Source organism: Lobosporangium transversale (assembly GCF_002105155.1).
Source record: "Lobosporangium transversale strain NRRL 3116 chromosome Unknown BCR41scaffold_47, whole genome shotgun sequence".
Taxonomy (NCBI): domain Eukaryota; kingdom Fungi; phylum Mortierellomycota; class Mortierellomycetes; order Mortierellales; family Mortierellaceae; genus Lobosporangium; species Lobosporangium transversale.
This window is the reverse complement of record NW_019029025.1, coordinates 82,639-107,812: the sequence shown is the minus strand read 5'-3', so window position 1 is coordinate 107,812 and position 25,174 is coordinate 82,639. Positions and strand designations below refer to the sequence as shown.

The 25,174-nt window shown below is 39.3% G+C and overlaps 5 protein-coding genes across 5 annotated transcripts; 3 read left to right on the top strand and 2 right to left on the bottom strand.

Moving 5' to 3' along the window:
* The first annotated feature begins 1,383 nt into the window (after window positions 1–1,383).
* Window positions 1,384–2,850, top strand: BCR41DRAFT_361255 (hypothetical protein). Its single transcript, XM_022025493.1, has one exon. It carries the CDS (start codon window positions 1,534–1,536, stop codon window positions 2,617–2,619), a length of 1,086 nt encoding a protein of 361 aa, XP_021877383.1. The 5' UTR covers window positions 1,384–1,533; the 3' UTR covers window positions 2,620–2,850.
* Window positions 2,851–6,591: 3,741 nt separating this feature from the next.
* BCR41DRAFT_361254 (WD40-repeat-containing domain protein) lies at window positions 6,592–9,744 on the bottom strand. Its single transcript, XM_022025492.1, has 11 exons — window positions 9,713–9,744; window positions 9,665–9,668; window positions 9,287–9,584; window positions 8,966–9,122; window positions 8,254–8,554; window positions 7,945–8,122; window positions 7,763–7,859; window positions 7,544–7,675; window positions 7,316–7,426; window positions 6,966–7,169; window positions 6,592–6,852 (listed from the first exon to the last, which is right to left on the bottom strand). Exons 3-11 carry the CDS (start codon window positions 9,325–9,327, stop codon window positions 6,826–6,828), a joined length of 1,248 nt encoding a protein of 415 aa, XP_021877382.1. The 5' UTR covers window positions 9,328–9,584; window positions 9,665–9,668; window positions 9,713–9,744; the 3' UTR covers window positions 6,592–6,825.
* A 1,245-nt stretch (window positions 9,745–10,989) lies between these two features.
* On the top strand, window positions 10,990–12,381 carry BCR41DRAFT_361251 (hypothetical protein; the record flags this gene model as incomplete). The annotated part of the gene is made up of 3 exons (XM_022025491.1): window positions 10,990–11,158; window positions 11,450–11,522; window positions 12,324–12,381. Coding segments are annotated over exons 1-3 (173 nt in total), but the record flags the coding sequence as incomplete, so codon positions are not given.
* Window positions 12,355–13,650, top strand: BCR41DRAFT_374148 (putative GTP-binding protein rhoA; the record flags this gene model as incomplete). The annotated part of the gene is made up of 5 exons (XM_022026846.1): window positions 12,355–12,450; window positions 12,836–12,923; window positions 13,014–13,123; window positions 13,213–13,347; window positions 13,486–13,650. 5 exons carry the CDS (start codon window positions 12,355–12,357, stop codon window positions 13,648–13,650), a joined length of 594 nt encoding a protein of 197 aa, XP_021877380.1.
* A 350-nt stretch (window positions 13,651–14,000) lies between these two features.
* BCR41DRAFT_311848 (H(+)-ATPase) lies at window positions 14,001–16,915 on the bottom strand (the record flags this gene model as incomplete). The annotated part of the gene is made up of 2 exons (XM_022021059.1): window positions 14,001–16,397; window positions 16,586–16,915. The coding sequence occupies 2 exons, from the start codon at window positions 16,913–16,915 to the stop codon at window positions 14,001–14,003; spliced, it is 2,727 nt and encodes a 908-aa protein (XP_021877379.1).
* Between the last annotated feature and the right edge of the window lie 8,259 nt (window positions 16,916–25,174).

Below are 25,174 nucleotides of genomic sequence, written 5' to 3'. Positions count from 1 at the left end.
TCCAATACACGCATAAGCTGTGATGGCTTTGAACTCTTCCATGACAAGACTGGTCTCAAGCCTAACATGGAGTCTGCTAGTGACTTGACTGACGAATATGAGGTTTTCTCAAGCAACTTCACTCTGGCGAGATCATACGAATGAATAATGAAATAGGTCCAGACAGCATGAAGATCACTTACGCTCTATAGAACAAGAGATATTTCTTGCATATTGCTCATTTGGTCAGCAAAAATGTCTCCTCACAACTACTTGATTATTCCCATTTGGATCCAGAACGGGAAATCAGCTGTAAGACTCATGCTTTTTTTTTTTTTTTTGTCAGCACCGGGAGGTCAGCCGATGATTCAACTCCTTCATTGGTTCACTCCTCTACCGCAGCAAGAAAAAAGTTTTATACCAAGAATGTCAATTTTTTATTTGAACATCTTAAAAATCAGAAATATGACACTCGTTTCTTGTAGTCAACTAAAACGATGGCGCCATATTGGTTACAATGCATGAACGAAAATTATGCGACGTCTTGGGGAAATTTGCAATTTTTCTTGTTCGTTTCTTCATCATGATACGCATATATAAATACAGGTTACATGAAGGATACACATGCAACACACTCAAAAAGTGCGTGTTTCTCCTTGCTGGATAGAGATAGAAATATATATTTTATTTCACAGTGTGATGGGCTCCCTTGCAGCGATAGAAATGGGAGCAAACGAAACTACAGCTATGGCAGACAAAGAGGTAAACGAAAGTACAAGGGAGCTGAAGGCGCATCGAATGTTGAAGAAACAGACGATCGTCCAGGTCGAAGAAGATGATGATTACGCAGTATGTTATGGCCGCAGCATGTTAAAAAAATAAAACAAATAAACAACTTGCAAATGCATGTCCACTGGAAGGTGCTTTGCCTCCTGTTCCTCTCTCTCCCTCTTCTTTTTTTTTTTTTTTTTTTTTTTTTTTTCTTCTTGCCCTTACTTTGGTTCATGAAACCTTTTTTTTTTTTTTTTTCTTTGATAGTACACTGATACATCTTTTCCTTCTCCTAGGCCCTGACTCATCCGCACTGCAGTCATGATTCAATCAAAATAGACTTGCAGATAGAAAACTTTTTTTGACACGTCGTTGCTGTTGCAACCACACTAAAAGTAAAATAATGATTGAATTGTTTTATTTACCGAAAAATAAGTCGCCTGAGGCCATCGTGCGGGACGATGGCGAATGCTGAATGTTGTAACATTGTTTTTTTCTCTCTTCGCCTCTTTTGTTTCTTCTTTTACTTCTTTTACTTCCTCTTCTTCTTTTGTTATTCCTCACTCACTCCTCTCTTCCTCTCTCTCTCTCTCTCTCTCTCTCTCTCTCTCTCTCTCTCTCTCTCTCTCTTCTTTTTATTCAAAAGGAGCTCTCTTCTTCCTTACATTCTTTCTCTTATTTACACATTAATTCATTCATTCGTTCCATTCTTCACTCTCCACTTCATGCATACTCTTACAATTTGCAACCCAAAATAACAATCACTACCACAATCATTACACAATGTCGTCTGAATTCGCCGAATTCCTCTTCAGCTTTGCTTGCAATAAGCTCGAAACCTGTCCACAGCTCGACTTGCGGCAACAGCTCCTTCATTCTAATCTTATCCGTCATATCCTCCTTGCTCATCACTCTGGTGCTTTGAACCAACAGCAACAACAACAACAACAACAACAACAACAACAACAACAACAGCATCCCCCCTCGGGCCCTTCTGTAATATCATCACCATCATCAAATCCAGCTTCAAGTAACACTCTTCCCTCTTCCACATCCTCAGAAGACTCACCGCAGCAGCTTCGCCCACAATCAACCACGCTGACTCCGCCTTTGCCACCACGGCAGTCACTCGATGCTCAGACTCCGCCCTTCCTGTACCACCCTTCTTCACCATCCACTTCACCTACAGCAAATAAAAACGACGTTTCCTATAATCATCCTTGGTGTCCATTTTCATTTGACAACAAGCTGGGCCGGATAGGACAAAACCATCATGACCAACTTGATCCAGCTCATCAAATACAGATGCAAGATCTGGACGTAGATGTAGATATGGATATAGGTGAGGACTCCGCAGATCCCATCCTTTATCCTACTCATATCGATAACCATTATGCGGGTTGCGGTCTCGGCTTTCAGCCCTACTTTGCTGAATCACAGTTGGTGGACTATGACTTTGAGCTGAGTCAGGCACAAGAGGACTGGCTAGATGCAGTGTTGGAGGACCTAATGGAGGAGGATGAACAAGATGATGAATCTGCGCCGGAATATGGTCCAGATGATGACGATGATGATGATGATGATACCAACGATTCGTTTGGAGACCTGTTTAGTGAACTAGAGAACCATCGTCATAGCAACATCAATATTAGCAGTAACGGTAGCCTCAAGACCATCCAAAATATGAGCATAGGCAATGGCGATAATAAGGGCCATAGCAACAGCAACAACAATCCAAACCACAATCACACACCGACCAAACCGATTCGATTGCTCCTGCACCCTATGCCCCCCCTTGCACACCCATACCAATCCTTGGACATGTATACCTCATCGCACGAGTCCCTTCATCCCTATCACCATCATTAGTCTTATCTGCACCAGTCCTGTCCAAGTATGGAACAGGAGTAAGGGTAGCTGATTCTATCCTTAATTTTTTCTTGTTGACTACACATCAAAATGACACCAAAATACCTTCACGAAAAGAGACGATAGCGTGATAATAGATTCTTTTCTTTCATTGGATTGCAACTGTATTAAAATATATTTCTGTATTCTGTATCATTAAATAAAGAACACTTGTGCCCTGCTGACATGAGGCTGCAAACTTTAAATCCATGAGTCAAATTTTCCTACTTTCACGATGCGGCCCGGTTCTGTACTTGCACCATGTGCTCCATTTTTCCTTAACTTTGATATGGATGGTTTCCGTTGCATGAACAAATAGAAGCACAGCAAGATGGGGCCTCATTACTCATTTCTACAAAAGGCATTTTTTTTTATTTTACTTTCATTTTGTTACTCGCTCACAATAGGCTAGAAAGATTTTTAAAATATATACCTAATGACTGATATAAATGATTCAAATCAAATGAGCAGCCGTAATGTGTAATATTGGCTCATGATGCTCGCTTGAGATGTTAAAGACTCAGTTGGTGTACCAAACAGTGCAGATCGGCCAAAACCATTCTTGCGCTTTTGCCCTTATCGTAAATATTCTATGTGAAGAAGGAAAGAAAAAAAAAAAAAAAAAAAAAAAAAGGGTCAAACGTTCTTTCTATTCTTCATCTCGTCCCTCCTTTACCCCATGTATAAATAAGGCAGGAAAGGGATGTAGAGACATAGGGTGATAGTGCGTCCAAGAGAAGTAAGAAGAGAGATGCCTCTTCTTTTTATATAGTAACCAATGTTTGACTAGAATTATCGCGGCAAAAAATACACTTGCCAGGAATGACTCCTATGATGTTTGTCTACCTGTATTGGCTTTTAGATAATGGTGATGATAGTGTTGATTGATATTGATAATCTTGTAAATGCGTCAGCAGCTATGAATCTTCTCCCACCCAAAACTACTCTCCACCTAAGACCTCGCTCATTCAAAATAAGAGGAACAAGAGCACGCTTTTTGGAGTTGTGTAGAGCAGGCATGGAGACAAAAAAAAAAAATTATTCACGCAGATTGGGAATAGGAACAACATTTCTTTTTGATGATCTACATCTATTCACATGGTCCGAAGCCGATATTCTCTTTGTCTTTTCGCTCTAAACCCTTCACCAGTCTTTGTTCCTTATCCTTTACTTTTAATAGAACTTTGTATACCAGTCCTCTGGGTCATTGTTACATTTGAGCTTTTCAAGGTACCCCCACACGTCCTTTCAATCATCTTTTTTTTTTTTTTTTTTTTTTGCTAATCAAGGGATTATACTTGAAAAGGAAACGGAAATGAGGAGAATGGAGGAAGGCAGAGGGTCTTAGTCCTGTCCCCCTTTTTTTTATTCGCCATAGGCTAGGGGAAAGGCGACAACAACATCCTCATTTCAGACTCTCTCCACATCCCTCACCCCCTTCCCCCCACTCCAAACCCCCTTTTTATCTTTTTGTTATCAATCAGCAGTCAATCTCTTCATAAACATCTTCATTGTCGTAATTGGGATCAAGTGGATGTCAAAGCGGGCATGGAGAAAATTTTTTGGTCAGGCTGCGGCAAGATAAAGATATTTTTTTTTTTAACAGCCACTCGTCTATTGAAAGGAGCTACAGAAGCTAGCTTACCAGCAATCCCATCTGTTTGGCTTTTGAGGACAGGGATCGAGATGCCGTGCTTTAGAGAAAACTTGGTCAGACGATACATTTTATTGATCTAGAGATCTGTGTGCATCTAAACAGTAATGCAGTAATGAACCTCAACGGACCTTCCATGCCATCATCGATGGGGGTTATTGCCGTCTTGAGCTTACTCTTGTTACTACTTCAACGTAGCATTGGTTATTTTGCGCTATTTAACGCTCTTACAGCATATGTACATATACATGTTCATGTAAATGGAGGAGATGGGCGCAAGCTGTTTGGTGTAACTGTATAAAATTGGTGGCGTCTGTTGTGCCACATTAGGTTTAATTGTGATGGTCATGAGAGTGGCGGTACTCAGTCATTCTGATACCTGCTGTCGCATTGTGATTGGAGCTCAAACAAGCTCATACTCTGTCACGCGGCAGAACATGGATGCTTTGCCGTTGTTCCATGCAACATGTATTCCCTGCTATTTTCATAGTGTGAATTATATCTGTCAAATCTGTTAAACCGAGTTCAGTACCATTTGTGTTTTTTTTTTTTTTTTTTTTTTTTTGCTCCATCTCTAAATCCAAGGTTTATTTAAGACTGAATATCTAATTTCACAGGTTCTGAAGAACTATTGTCATAGCTGATAAGTATGGAGAAAATGGGAACAAAAAAAAAAAAAACCACAATCGCAGCTTGAATATGTTCTTTTCTTATATATATATATATATTTTTTTTTTCTAGGATAAACCCATCAGCAGAGAATCCCGTTTTTCTCATGACGGTAAATGGATCTGCGAAGGGGTCTGTGATCAGTTACTGTGTCTTATCATGTTGGGTTAATTCAACTCTTTAGTAAACATAACACAGCGCTGTAAATGTTCAGTATCTGTTTTCAAGCAGAGTCGAAACTAGAGGGATATAGTCCCTTAACAACATCAGAAACACTTTATCCTGGCATTTATATACAGCAAGGGGCAACTTTGCGGTGTATCCTTAATCAAAATATTTGGATCACGTACGTTGAGTGATCGCATCCAAGTCTTACAACAATCGTTGTGGGAAGTAAACAATACTAAAGCTCTGGATTCTTACTCGCGGCTCCAACTGCGCGAAGTTACATTAGTACTCAGCTACCATGCGTTGTGGTAGTAACAAATCATTATTAGGCTCCGAGTACCATCTCCAACATTCTCTTGTGGGCTGGTGTATCACTATATTTGGTTGCTGTAGATGAGGGCTAGCCTACTGAATTCTTATTTTTTTTTTTTTTTTGTATAGTCAGCCTCTCGTTCAGAGAGTGGGTGTACCTCACCATCCCTATGCTGTTGCTGCAGAATCCGTTCCTCTAGATTATACTGTCGCATTTTACCTAGGTTCATGATGATTTCTATATCCATCACAACAGCCATGCCTTGGAGACAAATATGTCTCTCCTTCCTTCCACCCCCCTCCCCCTCAGCGTCGAACGACATTAGTAGCATTCGATTTCTTTTTTTAACTGGAATCAGACTTTTTTGACGCCTCTTTGAGACATCTTACTTCTTATTTCTCGGATAGAAAAGAGAAGGTCTTTGATTATAGGCTTCATATGATTACCACAACTCATTTATAGTGATAAAGAAGAAGTGGGGGAAAAGTCCCTTTGTCTCTCCTTGCCTTTCTTTCTTTTTTTTTTTTTTTTTTTTTTTTTTTTTGTAGGCAAAAACTCTACATTTTTTAAGGTTATTGACATCCTTACTCATTAAGCATATTGAAGACTGCTTTCGCCCAACTTTGCCTTTCACTCTGCATCTCAATTTGCATTCCATTTTGGACATTTATTTTATTCATACTTATTGAAAGAATATCATTGAACCCACGTTGGTTCTGTTAGATTAATAGACTTATACTTCTCGTCTGATATATGTATGTATAAACATAAAAATCCCTAATGGGTGGCAGTCATTACTTCATAAGCAATTCATTAAAATGCTTGAATAAATCATCCATACTCAACACATAGTCCTGAAAGCGAGTCCAGCGAGGTAGAACCCTTTGCGAATGCTTTCTTAAATGAATAACGCCAACAAATCTTCAGCGGTAACGCCACAATTCCACAATCTATCACCACGAAGAAAAGAGAAAAAAATGCCGAGTTAGTTTTAAAAATGCTCCTTTTTACATATCAAGCATATTAAGCTCAGCATGGAGAGATCCGTAAGTGAACACTACTTTCATCTTTCATTTTAGACGTATACTTTATTTATAAAAAAAAAAAAAAAAAAAAAAAAAAAGGTAATGATCGCGTTATCATTGATTCCATTTTGGTTAAGATTAACCTATTCTTCTTGTCTGATAAAAAATGATAATAATAATAATCTCTATTGGTGGCAGTTTTGCGGTCGTTACTACGTAAACAATTCATTAAAATGCTTGAGTAAATCATCCATACTCAGCACATCGCCATAAAGACGAGTCCAGCCATGTAGAACCTTTTGCGAATGCTTTATTAAATGAATAATGCCAACAAATCATCAGCGACAATGCCACAATTTCACAGTCTATCAATAAAATAAAATAAAATAAAAAAAGTCAAAGTTAATTTTAAACAATACCTCTTTACATATGTAATTAATACTATCAAGCTCAACACAAAGAGATTTTATAAAAATACCTGGTCCACTGAGCCTGTTGCTACGACCGGATGTATAGTATTAAAGGCGATACAAGTCACGAAATGTTGATGTGCCTCCAATGTCTTCATGCATCGTCCTGCCTTTAAGTCCCAGATTTTGATTGTCTTATCGTCAGCTGCACTCAGAAGATACTTTCCAGATGGATGGAAGACCAGACCACGGACCCAATTGTCGTGCCCAACCTAGGTAATAGTAAGGTGAATAAGGTGAATGAGGCGAATAGTGGTATAAAATAGGATGGACAGATGTGTGAGCTATATGAGATCCTCTCTGACAGGGCCATGAGAGAAAAGAAAAAGGCGAGAGAGGTTGAGTATGTCGGACTTACAAAATTAGCGATGCAATTTCCTGTAGAGTCCCAAAGTTTGATCGTCTTGTCTCTGGATGCCGTGGCTATGAATTGGCCAGGAAGGGGTTGTTCTCTGGCACTGACCTTTGGCTGCAAATAAAAATTTGCATGCCGGAAAAATAAAATAAAAAAATAAGTACTCAGAGGTTTTTGCAGTTTAACGCCTTCCTTGATGCAATGACCAGTGGTCATAAAAGATTATCTTACATCAATGCCGATTAGCTCCTTAATGAAAGGATAAGACTCCACTGGTGCAAAGATAGCACATTCTACTACATTATCATGGCCTCTGAATTCACCCTTGCATTCGCCTGTTGCCACATCCCAAACGCGTGCAGTCTAATCGATAGGTTTTTCATATAGTCAAATGTTTAGATTGCGTTAAAAGTATAAATCTTTTTTTACTTTCCCTTGTCGCGCTCATACCTGGTCATTTGACGCGCTGACAAGGAGACGCCCATCCTGGCTTGGCTGAACATATCGAACCCACTCAGTATGTCCTATAATTGTCTTGACACAGAATCTATTTGACAGGTTATATAATCAATTAATACGCTTATTGTCCACGATCTCACGAACAAACATCAAAAGTTAAAATGCTCTCTTACCCTGTAGCGAGCTCCCAAATTTTAATAGTTTTATCCCGGGATGCAGATGCAATTGAATCACCAGAAGGTAAAAATACTACTGAAGACACGCTGTGATCATGTCCAACCAGGGTTTTGACGCATTTGTAATCCTGTTGAAGATCCCAGACTTTAATACTCAAATCAATCGAGCATGATGCTAAAATGAAAACAAAATAGAGGGTTGGCATGTGATATTATGAAAAGTTTGAGCTAAAGATGTTTTTTGTCTATAAATATATGTATTTGCTTTTTTTTTTTTTTTTTTTTTTTTGTTTTTGTTTTACATACCTAAAAAGTTGCCTCTAGGATCAAAAGAAATATCTTGAACAGCCTTGGTATGTCCCTTAAGCGACCGTTCGTATTCTCCCGTCTCATAGTCATAGATTCGTATTGTTGTGTCTTCGGATGCAGAGGCAATGACGCCAAAGACAGGATGAAAGGCGACGCGCGTGATGGGACTGCGATGGCCAGTCAATGTGTGGAGCTCGGGCGCTCGGGGGATATAGTCCGATGAATCTGTTACTTTTCTGATCGGCGCATTTTTCTGTTCCTCCTGCAACGCAAGCACCTGTTTTTCAAGCTCCATGATCTATACAATGATGAGAAATAAAAGGAAATAAAATAAAATAAAATAAAATAAAATAAAAAGAGAGAGAGAGAGAGAGAGAAATCAAGTAGAATCTATTAAGTTGACTATTTTCATTTTCTTTTTTTTTTTCCACTCTGCATGGCTGAAAGAAGTTGGTGCTGTTGCTTTTCGTAAGTTCCCTTGTTATAACATGCATATATTGACTTTTTTCCACATGTCTTGTTCCTTTGTATTTCCTGTTAAAAAAAAAAGTAATAAAAAATGACGCGAAAAATTGTAGAGTCCTGGGGCGAACGGACTTGGTACTCCCATAGTGTGAAACATATGCACATACTCGTGGCCAAAGGAGATAAGCAGTTGGGTACAGGCATGTGAAAAATAATACTTTCAACATAAAAAAAAAAGTATTACCTTTTTCTGCATTCGGATTGTCGATGTCCATTTCTTCTCCAATAACCCAGCAGATTTTGGTGTTGGTGTAAAGTCCTGGTTGTGAGTCTCAGTCCTGAGCATTTGGAACGACTGTGTAAATCCGCTGGCGCTCAAGTAATCCAGAATGGCCTTGTGACTAGCATATAATATGATACAAACACATATCACCAAGGGTAGATTGAACAAATGAGGTTGATGATGTTATCGCCATTAGCATTGTTCTTTTTTCTTTTCCTTTCGTTAACTACAACAAAAACAAAAAAAAAAAAAAAAAAAAAAAAAAAAAGTAATGTCGCTTACAGTTCCTCACGTTGCCTGTCAGTGAGAAGGCTCGTCGACATAATTCCTGGCTGTTTTCTGGGTTCTGTAACAATTTCTTATAGTGGTATTGGATTTATCACCTCTACTGTGTTTACACAAACGTCCTGGAATTCTCCTGATATATATATATATTTTTGCCTTTGTTTTATATTTTTTGCATCCAACAATCCGGCTGTTCCAGTAGTATCGTAGCCACACTTAATGACCACGTTGATCCCAGCTGTTGTTAATGATGACTGCGGAAGTTTGAATCCAGAGTCTAGATGGAGACTAGATGCTATTTTTTATTATTTTCAAGCAGTTAGAGAAAAAGTATAGAAATGGATCATATAAATTAGTTTTGTGATTAAACGAGAGATTGCCAATCAGACGCGGGACTTGGGATCATAGGCAGTCTTAGTACATTGTTGAAATGTCGAATAGTTAATTTGGTAAAGTCAAACAAAAAAAAAGAAACAAAAAAAAAAAAAAAAAAAAAAAAGAAAAAAAGAGAAAGGATTCATGACACGAATTTTGTTCAAGTCTCACAAAACTGAATCTCCTTAACAGTGTCCATATGTTCATCCATATGACAAAATGACAACACGCGTCGCTGAACAGGTGCACTCTTATTTTCTTCTTTTTGTCAGGCTGCACACACACTCATGGAGATTTGTATACAAGTATATGCAAATGTATACGTACATCCTTCTTCGCTTTGTCCTTTTTTTTAATATCCTCTAGCTTGCTGAAGTGGCTAGTAATTGGTGATAAATTGATAGGCTAAAGCATAAAGGTTTTTGTTATCATGAGAGTGAGCAAGAAAGTAATAGATAAAAATGATAAAAAAAAAAAAAAGGAGAGAAAGAGAGAGAGGAGAGAGCAAAAGAAGAGATGGATAAGTGATGGGTGACAGACAGGCAAGGATAGTGAGCCACAGAAATGAAAAAAAAAAAAAAAAATACAAGCAGTCAATCGACCATTCATTTATTCATTCATTCATCTATTTAATTTCCCCATCCAGGCACACGATTCCAAGCAAGTGTTGATTGTAAAGAATACAAGAGATCATCATAGTTTTCCAATGTCACTCACACTAACACACCGTTCATGCACAAGGAAAAGGAAAAAAAAGATGGAGTGGCTGAGAGAGTAAGATTGGAAGAATATAAAAGACAAGACGGACAGAGAGAGCGCGAGACAAAAAAAAAAAAAAGCAAAAAAGAGACAGAAGCGGTAATCAATGAATAAATGAATACAAACTCTGTGTAATATATTTTATGTGCAAAAATGAATCTTATTGGCCTTCATCACAGAAAAAAAAGGCTGGGGAAAGATGAGTTTTACAGAGAAGGAGAAAGACAAACAATTGCTCCCAATTGCAACACAATCCTTTCAATATGCTATCTGCTCCTTCCTCCAACGTTTGGCTTGGGGAAACGTCTAGTGTACCATTGACTTACTACATGAACATATTGCGCAACTGCAGGACAGGAGATTTTGTTTCTTTTGCTTGCTACTTGGACCATGAATCTCTCAAACTAAGGTCGGAAATAGTGTTAGATATGCCTTAATTGCCTCAATTGCCTCAATTGCCACGTTTTCTACTTATTATTATTATTATTATTATTATTATTATTATTATTATTTAAACTCACTTCTCACTTTCTCATCTCACATACTCTCTGCTTGCTCTATTTGCTGAAAGAGATATAGAAACGAGTATATAAAACATAAAGTGTTGTCAATGGAGGACTGAAAGAAAGTAGGAATAGAGAAGAAAAGAAAAGGAAAAAGGCGGCAGAGCATGACAATTGTCATGACAGTTACCATGACATTCTCTGACATTGACAGATGTCACGCTCTCCTTTTGTATGAACGAATGTGTGCAGTATGCCAAATGTTTGTATATATGAATTGTGTATGCACGATGGCAGCTCAATCATGTTTCTATTTATGCTTTTTATGTGTTTTGTTTAATAATTAAAATAATAATAATAGTAACATATAACAATGATAATGATTAATGAATTAAAACTTCCTCTTCTCCTTTTCTACTCTCCTTTTCACCTTTCACTTTTCACTTTTCATTCATTCATTCACCCATTCTTTCATTCTCTTTTCTTTTCCTCTTCTTTCTTCTTTTCTTTCTTTCTTATCCAGCCCTCCTTTTTCTCATCCCGTAACCACGCTGCTTCTTCGAATCCTCTTTTACTTACACTTTTTCTCCTTTCAAGTAAGTAAAACATTGTATAGAATGCATTGCCTTTGCCTTTGTCTTTCGTCTTCGCCATTACGTTTAGCCATTGTTTTTGCCTTTTTTTTTTTTTTTTTTTTTTTTTTTTTTCTCTCTTCCTCCTTGCCCTTCTTCTCTGGTCATGCAAGCACAGCCATACAATGCTGTCTATCTGCTATTTTGTTATTTTATTCTTTGCTGCTAATGCTGCTGCGGTCATGACCAGTCATGTTCTCAACAATGTTCTCGGCCAACTTGATAATCCTTGCACCGCCACGCTCATTTTTATTGCTGCTCGGCACACTTTACCCTCTCTGCCACCCCCACCCTTGTGCTTTGTTGAAGTCGAGTCGACTCTGTGGCGATGACCCCAGACAAAACCTTGTTCTTTCCCCCATGACCCATGGAATACGCTTCAATTTCACATTCACAATCCCACATTCCCACATTTACTCATCCATTCTCACACTCACAAGGTGGTGTAGGAGTCGACGACTTTTTTTTTAATATTTGTTTTTTCTGGCTCCGCCATATCATTAATATTCATTAACGTACTTGGGTATCTTTTCTACAGCCGAAGAGATATATTGAAAAAAAAAAAAAAAAAAAAAAGCCCTTCGTGTTCCAAAACACCAAAAAAAGCGTTGATCCTTTCTTGACTTTTTTTTATTCGGGTCCACTGCAACTACTTTTCGTATCTTTCCTTTGACCTTCTCCTTTTTTTCTCTTTTTCTTTACCACCCACTCTCACTCACACCTCATCTTCTTTATCTCTTGTGTTGCCTTATTACTTCATAACAGACCTCCTCAAGAACTTACTATCACAACAATCATGACTGAAATTCGCAGAAAGCTCGTCATCGTTGGTGACGGTGCCTGTGGCAAGACTTGTTTGCTCATCGTCTTTTCTAAGGGTACATTCCCCGAGGTGAGTTCGAAAAAATACGTTTTTTTTTTTTTTTTTTTTTTTTGTAATTTAGCATCAGTTGTGGCAGACACATTCACAAGAACACACGCTTGAGCACATTGCAACAGCCATGACGCCGTACAGAGGAACATAATCTGGACAATGACAAATATGGGGAAACAATGGACGCCAACCCTGCGTCTTTTATTGGAACAATATGGAAACTTCAGCCCCCAAAAGTGCTCTTCTGTCTCTCCTGGATATCTGTCACATCCCTCTTTTTCCAACATTGCAGACAGGCCTTTGTCGTTGTTGTATTCTAAAATACCCCATGAATTCGTAATACAAAAAAAAAAAAAAAAAAAAAAAAAAGAAACTAATATTCGAATGCTTTGTCCATCATTAGATCTATGTCCCCACGGTGTTTGAGAACTATGTCACAGATGTTGAGGTTGATGGCAAGCACGTCGAGTTGGCTCTTTGGGATACAGCTGGTACGTTAGAATCACCACAGTCTGTTGTAGGAATGGATCCACCTTCATTTTTGTCTCACCCGTCACACTACTTGTAAAAAAAAAAAATAGGCCAAGAGGATTACGACCGTCTCCGTCCCTTGTCCTATCCCGACTCACATGTGATTCTTATTTGCTTCGCGATCGACTCACCCGACTCTTTGGAGAACGTTCAGGAAAAGGTAAGCGTTTAGGACTTACAAAGTGACCGTTAAAAGATCTAACCAGCAATCATTTTTGAAACCATTTTGCTTTATTAAAATCTACATAGTGGAACTCTGAGGTTCAACACTTCTGCGGAGGATTGCCTGTTATTTTGGTTGGTTGCAAAAAGGATCTTCGTTTTGATCGTACTACTATTCAGGAACTCGGCAAGATCAACCAGGCACCAGTCTCGCCTGAGCGCGTAAGCTAATTGTCATTTTTATGACTTTTTTTCTTTTTTGTTTCTCTCAATTGCTTGAGAAATTGGGTTCAATCCTGTGTTTTTACACAACTTTACTGAATGGACTAATACTCCTTTATTCATGATCTTTTCTTTTAGGGCTTGGAGGTTGCACGCCACATCAAGGCTAGGGATTACCTTGAGTGCTCTGCCAAGACAGGAGAGGGTGTTCGTGAGGTCTTTGAGAGTGCTACTAGGGCTTCACTGCTGGCCAAGCCCAAGACTGGTCGTCCCGGTGGCAGGAGGTCTTGCTTGGTTCTCTAATAATCCACATCCCTCCTCCTCCTCCTCCCCCCTTCCAACGCAAGAACGTACCACAGATGACAAGCGTCCTATGCTCCTCTTTTTTGCTCATAACATCTTAGTTTATTATTTTTTTTAAAAAAAAAAGTACAAGGGATGTTCATCGAATATGTATCAATTATATACATCACCTGTATATGTATTCAATAAATCATACAATTTCCCTTTTTTTTTTTTTTAAGAAATACGTATTATTACTATTATATTTTATTTTCAGGTTCTTGAATGTACTAAGATATATGTGAAAAGATACAGCTTTATATTTGGTTTTTTATCATTCTGCAAATGGATGGAGGGGGGAGATGGATTATTTATGCCTTCAAAGCCTCAATAGCCTTGATCTTAAGACCGACTTGACGAACATTGTCAATCGACTTCCAGACACGCTCCTGCTGAACGACACGGACCTTACGGGCGGCCAACTTCTCCTTGGCAGCCTTGGTGGGCCAGGCATGGGCAGTGAACTCGAAACTCCAGTTCTTGAAGATGTAGACCTTGACAAAGTCGAGGAGAATGAAGTAGACCAAGGAGATACCAAGAACAGCGCAGCCCCAGCCCCAACCGATGGCCTCCTTGACAATGACACCATAGACACAGATCAACATGGCAAAGACCTGAGTACCCATGACGGCGATGAAGAAGATAGGCGAGGGCATGTTCTCCCAGAAGTAGCCAGAGAGACGGGTGGAGAAGATGACGAAGTGAGGAGCGGAAGAGATGTGCAGGTACATGATGGCCTCCAATTGATCGGGGTGGACTTTGAAGACCTGCTCGGCAATGTAGAAGTGGGCGAAGGAGAGGCCAGTCAAGAGAACACCAAGGACGACAGACAAGAAGATGAGCTGACCGATTCTCCACTTGTCAGGGTGAGCAGAAATCTTTGCGTTATCAACAGCGATGACCAAAGTGGCAGCATCGTTCAAGATACAGATCAAAATCAACAAGATGGGCTCCATGGTCCATTGGTGAGCCAGGGTGATGCAGAAGAAGAAAATCAAGAAGTGGACAGTCGAGGTGATACGGTAGAGAGCATAGGAACGCATACGCTGGAAGATAGCACGGGAAGTCATCAAACCATCGACAATGGTCGACAAACCAGGAGCCAAGAGCACAATATCAGCAGCAGAGCGAGCAGCATCTGTGCATCCATGGACAGCAATACCGACGTTGGCCTTCTTGAGAGCAGGAGCATCGTTAACACCATCACCAGTCATACCAACGAGGATACCACGGTTCTGGAGCAATTCAACAACACGGTACTTGTGCTCGGGAATGACCTGGGCGAAACCATCAGCGCGGATACAGTGCTCAGTGATCTCATCTTCAGACTTGTTAGCATCGACCAAGTGACCAGCATCCAAGATAACACGACCCATGCCGAGACGGTGAGCGACCTCCTTGGCAATGATCTGTTGATCACCAGTAATCATCTTGACATCAACACCCATATGGTTGCAGCGACGAATGGTCTCAGCAGAGTCAGGGCGAGGGGGATCAATCAATGAAATCATACCGACCAACTCGTATTCCTCCAGGGAACCGGGCTTGGTACGGGCAACACCGAGGGCACGAAGACCACGCTTAGCAAGGGAGTTCACAGCACGGACAGCATCATTATCACCACCGACGAGACGGATGATCACCTGGGGTGCACCCTTGGCGACCTTGAAAGATTGCTGAGTGTTCAAGTCCATGACAGTGGCCTGGGTCATCTTGGTTGAAGGGTTGAAGGGCAAGAAAGAAGTGACCTTATATCCGGGGACCTCGTGCTTGTGGACACGGTTCTTGAGGATCTCGAGTTGTTCTTCGGCAGCAGTACGGACAGCAAACTCAATTGGGTCGTTGGCACCGGGTTCAGCAGCAAGGTAGGAGTACAAGAGAATATCACCAGAAGTGTAGTTGTTGGTCAAGTAGGGCTCATCAAAAGTCAACTCGTTCAAGGTCAAGGTTCCGGTCTTGTCAGAGCAGAGAACAGAGACAGAGGCCATTTCCTCAACAGCTGTGAGACGCTTGACGATGACCTTACGAAGGGCGAGTTCCTTGGCACCCATGGCCATGGTGACAGACATGACAGTGGGGAGACCGACAGGGATGGCAGCGATGGTGAGGACGAGAACCTGCTCGAGAACGTGCTTGAACTCACCCTTCTCAGTGCCCTTGTTCTTGACCAAGAGGAAGATCATGATGATAAGGACCAGGACGACGGTGATGAGAATCAAGAAGTTACCAATGCGATTGATGATCTTTTGGAAGTGACCCTCCTCCTGAGCAACAGCCATGAGACCAGCAGCACGACCAATGAAGGTATCACCACCAGTCTTGGTGACGACAGCCATCTGTTGACCCTGCTTGACGATGGAAGAAGAGTAGACAGTTGCACCCTTGTTCTTGGCCAAGGGCAAAGACTCTCCAGTCAGAGCAGACTGATCAACCATCAAATCACCCTCAGTGGCCTCACCAGTAGCACCAATACCGAGAAGACGACCATCAGCGGGAATAATGTCACCAAGACGAAGAACAATCACATCACCAGGGACAAGCTCGGCGGTGTCGAGCTCAACCAAGTGTCCGTTACGCCAGCAGCGAGTCTTCAAAGCCAAAGTCTGCTTGAGAGCATCCAAAGCCGACTCGGCCTTGGACTCCTCCACGAAACCAATGATAGCATTAATGAACAAAAGGGCAAGAATAATACCGAAATCAGCCCAGTCCTATTATACATGTGAATAAGGTATTTTTAAAAAAGGAAAAGATTAGAGAGATGATAGAGAGAAGGGGAAGATTGGATGCGTATTTTTAGACCAGTCATCGTGCGACCACTGGAGCAGGCTGGATTTGATGGACGCCTCTCACGTTGTGCAAAAAAAAAAAAAAAAATTTAAGAAAAAAAAGACCTTACCCCAACAGCAGCAGCACAGATACAAGCCAATTCAATCAAATAAGCAATAGCACCAGTAAAGTAACTCAAGAACTTGAGGAAAGGATGGCGCTTCTTCTCAATCAATTCATTAGGACCAAAGGTCTCACGACGACGAAGAACCTCATCGTCAGTCAAACCGGTCAAAGGGTCGGTCTGGAGGAGGGCCTCGAGCTCAGGGGAGATTTCCTCGACGTGCTCGTGGTGGACCTGCTCCTCAAATTCAGCCTGGCCCTTTTCGTCCTTGCCAGCATGGCTGGACCCTGAATGCGGCAACTGATGTTGCTGCTCAATCTCTTGCTTCTCGCTCATGATGTCTTTATGAGCTAGAGAGGTATCTTATTGTTGCGACTTTTATCGTGATAGAGGAAAGAAAAGAAAACTGCCAATTAGTACACAATGTTAGAATATTATTTAATTCTTTTTCAATCTAACATTTGTACACTATTGTCTTTTGACAGCAGTGAAGAATTTGGTCAAAAAGAGAAAGGGGGAGGGAGGGGACGGAAAAAAGAAATAGGAGCGACTAATGTTATTAATTATTTGCTTTTCTTTTCTTTTCTTGCTATATAGCCCAGAAGCCTTAGCAAAGAGAAGGAAAAAAGTAAAAGTTGATATAATAATGGAGGGAAAAAAAAAAAAAAGAAAAAAAAAAAAAGTGAGATAAGCGTTGATCAGGAGAATAATGAGCAAATGAAATGCAAGTATGAAGGTGTAGAGAGTGCAGCGATTGATGCAATGTAAGCAAAGACAGAGCAAACAATTATCAAAGAAGTTGTGTATGAATGTTGTTGAGGATTGTGTTGTGAAGGGAATATGAGCATACAATAATAAAGAAAACACTTACAGGATGTGAGGAGAAATGTGAGGAGGGAGGAGAGAAGGGGAAGGGGGGAGAGAGAAGGGAAGGGAAAAAGGGAATCGGGAAGAAGATAAAGAAGAAGAAAAAAAGACAAGAAGACGAAAAGCAGTTAAGAATTAAAGGCGACAAAAAAGTCGCTCGTCGAGTGCTTTTTATTTATTTATATATGCCGTTTTTTTTTTTTTTTTTTTTTTTGGATTGCGCTATTTTTTTTTATAAAACTTACTTTTCTGAGTATGAGACAATATAAACAACGGACAAAGGGGCACACGAGGCGGAAAAAGGGAGAATAGAGAGGAGAGAATGGGTAAAATGAGAGGAGAGGTGGGGGGACAAAAAGGCGATGTGAACTGTGTTAAAAAAATAAAGTGGATGTGTTCGTAGTCTAAATGACTGACTGTAAACCAAAAAAAAATTTAAAAAATGAGGGGCGGGCGAATGAGCTATGATGGAGATGTCAGAAACTGGTTTAGTCTGAGAGAGGGAGATATGGTATAAAGTATTTAGAGTATTGAATAGGAATGAATACAGAACGGCCGTTTTTATACTTTTACTCTTATTATTTTATTATTTTATTATTATGGAATAGTTTGGATAATAGTTCGGTAGAATTTGATTTAGCTGGGATAGTTTGGACAGCTTCTTAGGATAGTTTGAATTGGTGGGATAAAATCCACATCTAAACTGCTATAAGCATTGGCATTGGGCAGATTGGCAATGGAAAACTGAGAAGGAACGATCGATTTTTAGGCACCCAAAAAAAAAAATTTTTTTGAGGGTTCTTTATTGAGTGAGAGCAAGAGGGGAGAGAAAACGAGGAGCACAATAACAGTTACAGTTAAAAAGTCTTACGTTCAAGTCCCTGTGAGACATGTATCTTTACTGGCTTAATTTAGTACATGTAAAGAGAATTATTATACATCTATTCAATCTAATAACCACCCTAATCTATTCTGCTCTAATCTATTCATTACCGTAACCCATCTAACCATCATCCTCTATCATTATCACCCATGGAAAAATATATACAGGTTTAAATTTCCGTCTTTATTTTACTACTTTTCTTGCTCTATCTGCTTATTTGCTTATTTGCTCTTCTTGCTCTTGCTCTTGCTTTATAAGTGCTGGTTGTGCGCAATGTTGCAAACCACTGGATTGAAAACGCTTATACCTTAGCTTTGCTCTTGACAAAAAGGTCCTTTTATTTCACAAAAATATATATTTATCCTTTTTTTTTTGTTTGTTGTCAATATTTGTGTGTGGGGAAGTATTAATACATCGTAATCCTCTTCCGCAATTAAGTCTGCTCTTGCACCAACATCGCAATCACCTCTCCCCTCAGATCAAGGGTGGAGTAAAGGGACAAAGCCTTGAATAAAGCCAGAAAAGAATGAGGGGAGAAGACAGGAAAGGAGGTTCAGATAATGCATCACATCTCAGTTAATAAAAATCACATCTTATAAACCATAGCCTATTTACCCCATTTTAAAAGAGCATGCTCTTTTATTTTTTTAAAGATGGATATTATTTTATTATTTACAAGGAGCCGTAAGGTCTATAGTATATATATATATATGTATATATTATAGATGCAAAAGACGGAGGATTGCGTGCGATCTCTCCTATCATTTCTTATTGTCTTACGGTTACTATAGTTACGATTGTTCGGGTTGTCCATGGATCGTTTCGTGGATCGTTTCGTGGCAAAAAAAAAAAAAAAAAAAAAAAAAGGAAAAACAGGGCAAAGTTAGTTTTTCCTTTGGTTCTTAATGTCATTGTCAGTGTCATTGTCATACTTCTCCACATGAAGGCAGACCGGCTAGTCTGCCTTTTTATTTGCAATCGGCATATTTCTTTAACATGGATGCTTTGCCTATTGTACACAATGACACATGGTCATCATATTCTCCGTCATAGTATGTGTTATGGTTCATGAACTAAAATTGGATTACTTGATTCCATGTGTTACCCTTTATTCGCTTTCTCCAAACTTTTCGTCAAGTTCGTTCATTCAGATTCGAATCATCCTTGCCATGCCTTAGAAGGATAGGTTGGTCGGTTAGTCGTAAATCTCTGTTCATTCGTTGATATTGCGTTTTTTTTTTTTTTTTTTTTTTTTTTTTTTGGGTAACATCGTTGATTGGCCCAGATTCGCTTGTCCAACCAGTGCGAAAATATTTCGGCCCTCCGCAAGTTGTTCCATGGCCCAGAAGGAAGGAATTGTTTCGCAAAGTGGAAAGAAAAACTACAGAGAATTAACGAGATGGTCGCTTGCGCACGCACATCGACCATGTCAATCTCACATCAACAACATGGTATCACGACATCAACTGCATTGTCTTGTGTGCGCTATTTTTTTTTTTTCATCTCCCCCGCATGGCTCTCACGCTCTATAGCTTCCACCTGCATCATTACCCTCTATCACTTTATTTTTTATCTCTCTTTTTTGCTCTTTTCTCACACTTTGCCTTGAACCTAGAGTTGCAGGACCCGCGCCCTAGATTCTCTGTACGTCACCCAAGGCATTTACTCATTCATTTGTAAATTTCTGCCGTACTGCTTACTGCAGACTGCGATTAGTTTATGTAGGAGAAGGAGAGCGTGCGAAAGTTGGAATACTGAATAGGGAATACATTTATAAAATATACCCTGTTAACTGATAGGTCAGGTCCCACTCATACTAATTAAAATTAAGAAACCTCTTCCTATTACATATTTTTAACTTTTTTTATCTTATTTTTTGACAGGTCCGAATCTCTTTCTTAGCCCACATTCGTGAAATAAAGATGAGAAGCAAAACCGCAATAAACTTGTAGAAAGTTATAGGACATCGTTTTACTTCCAGTCAAAAGTGAATCCTATCGTATCGAACGAGAGTTTTAGAGAATTACCCAGGTTGCAGAAAGTTTTCTAAATAGACTGGATATATTAACTATATCTTTTTGAATGAGATACACATCCTGTCGTACACTATTTGACTTCAAGCCCCGACAAAATCGGAAAAATCAGCAAACGGCTTTTTGGATGTCGATCTTGCCCTATCAGGGTACAATTCACCCATTTGAGTTATTTTTCATTTAAAAAACTTTTTTTTTTTTTTCGCCGTTGCGTTGTAAACAATTAAGAACTTTTCCGCAGACACAGACACACATTCATTCAATCCATGTTGCAGGCAAGAAATGAATAGGCAGATACAAATGGTGCAAAGATGCGAAAGATATGGGAGGTGCGCAAGGGTGTCAATCTTTTAACGAACTCATCTGCATTAGAAAAAAGGACTCGTTCATCTTTTCTCCACAGGCCCGGCGAAGCCAAAGGACAGATCGGATTTTTCTTTCTTTTTTTTTTTTATTGACTAAATAATATATATATATAACGTGGATTATTTATAAAAAAAAAAAAAAAAAAAAAAAAAACGTGGTTTGAGGCCTTTTTTTTTTTCTGTTTGTAGAATTGATCATGAAGATTAAGATCTTACCAAGGAAAATAAGGAATCCCACGCCCAAAAGTCTGGGTAGGTTTTGCTTTGTTTACTTTCTTTTCTTCTTTTTCCTGGGTAAAATGAAAGCCGAGATAATTTCGGACACAAAAAAAAAATCGTTCATTTGCCGCGTTTTGCTCCCTTGCAGAATCTCTTTCTTCTCATTGATTCTTCTCATTCTTTTATTTCGATCTCTCTATCTTTCCCTCTTTCTTTTTTTTTTTTTTTTTTTCTGATCTGCAGTGTCGCGTGCCTATTTTTTTTTTTTTCTGAGATGTCGTGAAGATCAATAAAATAAATAAAAAGTATATAATACAGATCTCAAGGACTGATAAAGAATGAAAGGTCACAGAGAGACCTCAAAAGTTTTTGAGATCGATTTAGTTGCATACAAAAAAAAAAAAGAAAAAAAAGATGTCGTGTGAGTGTGGGGAGAACAACTGGGGACATGCATCTCCTGTCTATTGTTGTTTACTGTTCCTTAGTGACGATGATCTTTTTATCCATTTTGTCATCATTTGGGGTAACAAAAAAAAATGCGCAAATGCAAATGCAAAAATCAGCATCAATTCAAAGAATGACACAAGAAAAAAATAAAGTAAAATAAATGCCTCAATGCTCATGCTCAACAGGTTTTTGTATTCATCTAGAACAAGAATGCAGTACCCTACTTTTTACCTATCAAAACATCTCCATGCTCTCTCTTGTTCTTGTCCTCGTTCTTGTTCTTTGTGATGCGCTGTAACACAGGCGGCTTTCCTTGGTAAAAAGGATAATTTGCGCTATTATACTCATGATTAAAGATCATACATATATCTTTTATAATATAAAACCTAATAAATACTCTGCAGTGCAGTAGAAGAACTGTATGCCATTAAGTCATTGAGTATATATACCGAATACATGTACACGCTGTACAGTGGAATCTCGATAATTGTACACTTTTGTACAATTTTCGAATTTGCTATATTTCTCGGTTATTGATTGGCTAAGAAGCCCACAATTCATGAAAAACTATTCTAAAAATCCTCTGCTGATTCCCCTACTCCAGTTGAGTGTGGGTTTTTTAGAATACTTTTTTTTAAAAGAGTAAGGCTCTTAGCCAACCAATGGCCTAGAAATATATCAAATTTGAAATTTGTACAAAAGTGTACAATTATCGAGATTCCACTGTATAATAAAAACTTGAGAGAAAATGCTCTTTTTTTTTTTTTTTTTTTTTTTTTTTAAAAATAATTATTGAGTTGCATGCTAAGTGTCTAGAATGCCTTGGAGAGGAAGAGGCGAGACTAGACTGAAAAAAAAAAATACAGCAGGACATCTAGGACATCTTTGGATGTTTCTGTCATTTTTACCAAGCTCTGGCACCCAAAAGAGGGAAAGCAAGTCTTCCTGTTTGTCTGAAAAAGGTAAAAGATCTGTTCAGGCACAAGACATTTTTGTGCATTCCCTGTCATGCTGTGTCTGAAACACCTGATTACTCTTTTTTCCCATTTGGACTAACGTATCCCATCTAAACACATGGCCTCTCTTAATTTTATAATACTCATAAATATACGTAGACTTATGTTTGAACCCTTTTCTTCCGTTTGTCTCTCTATCTCTCTCTCTCTCTTGGTTCCAATGCAGATAGTTGGAGATCATCAGTATCAGAGTATGACTAAGTTGAACATTAAATGAAATACATGTATATATTGGCCTACTGTCAACAAGTTATCTATAGATTCAACAACAGCGACATGTCTAAAATACAGTCTTAAAGTAGCTGCAAGGAATTCCATCAGTTCCCTATCTCCGGTACATGTACCTCATGCGACTTTGTAAAGAAGAAAAAAAGTATAAAAGCACCAGGACTTGCAATATTGTAGAACGGATTTTAGCCAATAATCAGTCAAATAAGAGCCACGACCCATTGAGTCGTCATTTGTTTGGTTAACAAGAGCATCTCATTGATCATTGAGATTAACCTTGCTCGAACCACCAAAGTTTAATGTTGATTTTCCTTCCCTTTCCGCAGCTTACAGTCTTTTTCGTACTCCATCTTTTTCGTGCTCCATATTTTTTTTTTTTTTTTTTAAAGCCTGTAGTAGGTTCTCAAGAGACTGACTCGCCTATGGCTACTAAAAGGCTTTCCACAAAGGATCCTCCTAACTGTGGATGGAATGTAGGCTCGTCATGTGCACATGCACGTGCTAAAAGGCAAATGTGGCTTGCTCTTGCAGACACTTCTCTCTCAGCCTGGGACCAGACTTGACATTTTGCCGGAGATCTCGAACACACCGCTAGGAAAGGCTCTTTTTTTTTTCTAGGTCATTTTTTTTTTTCAAGCAAAGTCCTACAGATCACAGGAAAATGACTTACGTGAAGCATGCTACTGTTTTTCTTGCTCTCATTTATTCATCCGATTATCACTACGAAATTTACCTCTCATCATTCTCACCTTTAAAAAAATATAGAAAAATTAAAAGAAGTAAATAAAAAAGAAAAAAAAAAGCTATTCCCTGTGGTGTAAATGACAAAAAAAAAAAAAAAAAAAAAAGAGCGGTGTGTTCGACTTAGCCAAAATGTCAAGTTTGGTCCCAGGCTGAGAGAGAAGTGTCTGCAAGAGCAAGCCACATTTGCCTTTTAGCACGTGCATGTGCACATGACGAGCCTACATTCCATCCACAGTTAGGAGGATCCTTTGTGGAAAGCCTTTTAGTAGCCATAGGCGAGTCAGTCTCTTGAGGCCTCGCCTAGAAACCACCACAGCCTGACCCGTAGGCTAACACTATAAATGCGAAAGAACCTTCTTTCGATAAAGTCTTCAGTTTTCGCCCACATTTCATCTTGCCGTTCATCTTTATTTTCGTCTTCTTCACAACAAGTTTTTGACTCGGTTTGTGAGCTCACCTAGGAAGCACCCGGCTTTTCTTTTGGCATCCTATAGTGCTATTTGTCGTCAAGGTTATTTGCCTCTATTTTTTTTTGTTATTCTTGGTGGACACTTTTTGAGTCCAAGAAGCTTCGGCGAGAGCGGCCACAAATTGCCTCAATAGGCAATTCCGCCTTGCAGCACGTTCATTCGCTGCACGTGGCTTCGACCTCAGACTGGTGGCAAGTCTATGACAAGTCTAAATAGTAGGTGTGTCTTTGTTTAAGCGGCAAAAAGGTAGACACAAAATCAGGGGAGGACAGGACAAAAAATGTCGCCAAGAATAATAAAAAAAAATAGAGGCAAATAACCTTGACGACAAATAGCACTATAGGATGCCAAAAGCAAAGCCGGGTGCTTCCTAGGTGAGCTCACAAACCGAGTCAAAAACTTGCTGTGAAGAAGACGAAAATAAAGATGAACGGCAAGATGAATGTGGGCGAAAACTGAAGACTTTATCGAAAGAAGGTTCTTTCGCATTTATAGTGTTAGCCTACAGGTCAGGCTGCTGTTGTATCTTCAAGTTGATATGAAAAATATAGGAAAATTGTAAAAGATTTTATTTTTGAAGATTCACGTATTACTTGTGTACAGATAAATGTTTCTAAAGTAACTCCAGTCTAGGGCCCTTGTTGCTTCGCCCGCAACCGACGCGGAGAGCAATTCACCTCAACAGTCCTAATAGATTCTTGATCAGAATACGCCGCAGCTGCAACCTCCGCCTCCGCTGCCTTCTTGGACTGACAGGACTCACAATCACCACGACATGATGAAGATGAAGAGGATAAAAGTGACCCTGAGCCACTTGATCGTCTGCTATTGTTATTATTGTTGCTAATGGTGTCCTCGATATCCTTTATACCAGCATTAAGGTCCAAGCTTATATGCTTTTTTTCCACAGCATTTGATAGAATTGGAAGTTGTGACACAGAGGATGGGATTGTAGAGGTGGGGATTATTTCAACAACGTTCATTGTCGCAGTTGTTTGATTGAAAATGATTTATGATATATTAGCCCTCCTTGCAGCTATTCTCTCTTTTTTTTTTTTGCTTTGCCTTCTTTCGTTCGATTGTTGCTTTGGCTTTTTGTCGTTTTCGTTTTTCTTTCGTATTGGAAAATGGGTGCCTTGTGTCTAAGATTGTTTGATGTTCGTAAAAGGGTCAAATAGAGAGTCTTTTCTTTATGGTCTGATGAAATAGGAATTGGTGGTCAATTATTTATAAGTTTCCACAAGCAAATTTTTAAAGTAATCCAATGTCATCTTTTTCATAGAGTGGGGTAAGGACTGAACTGCTTGACTAACGTGAAACCCG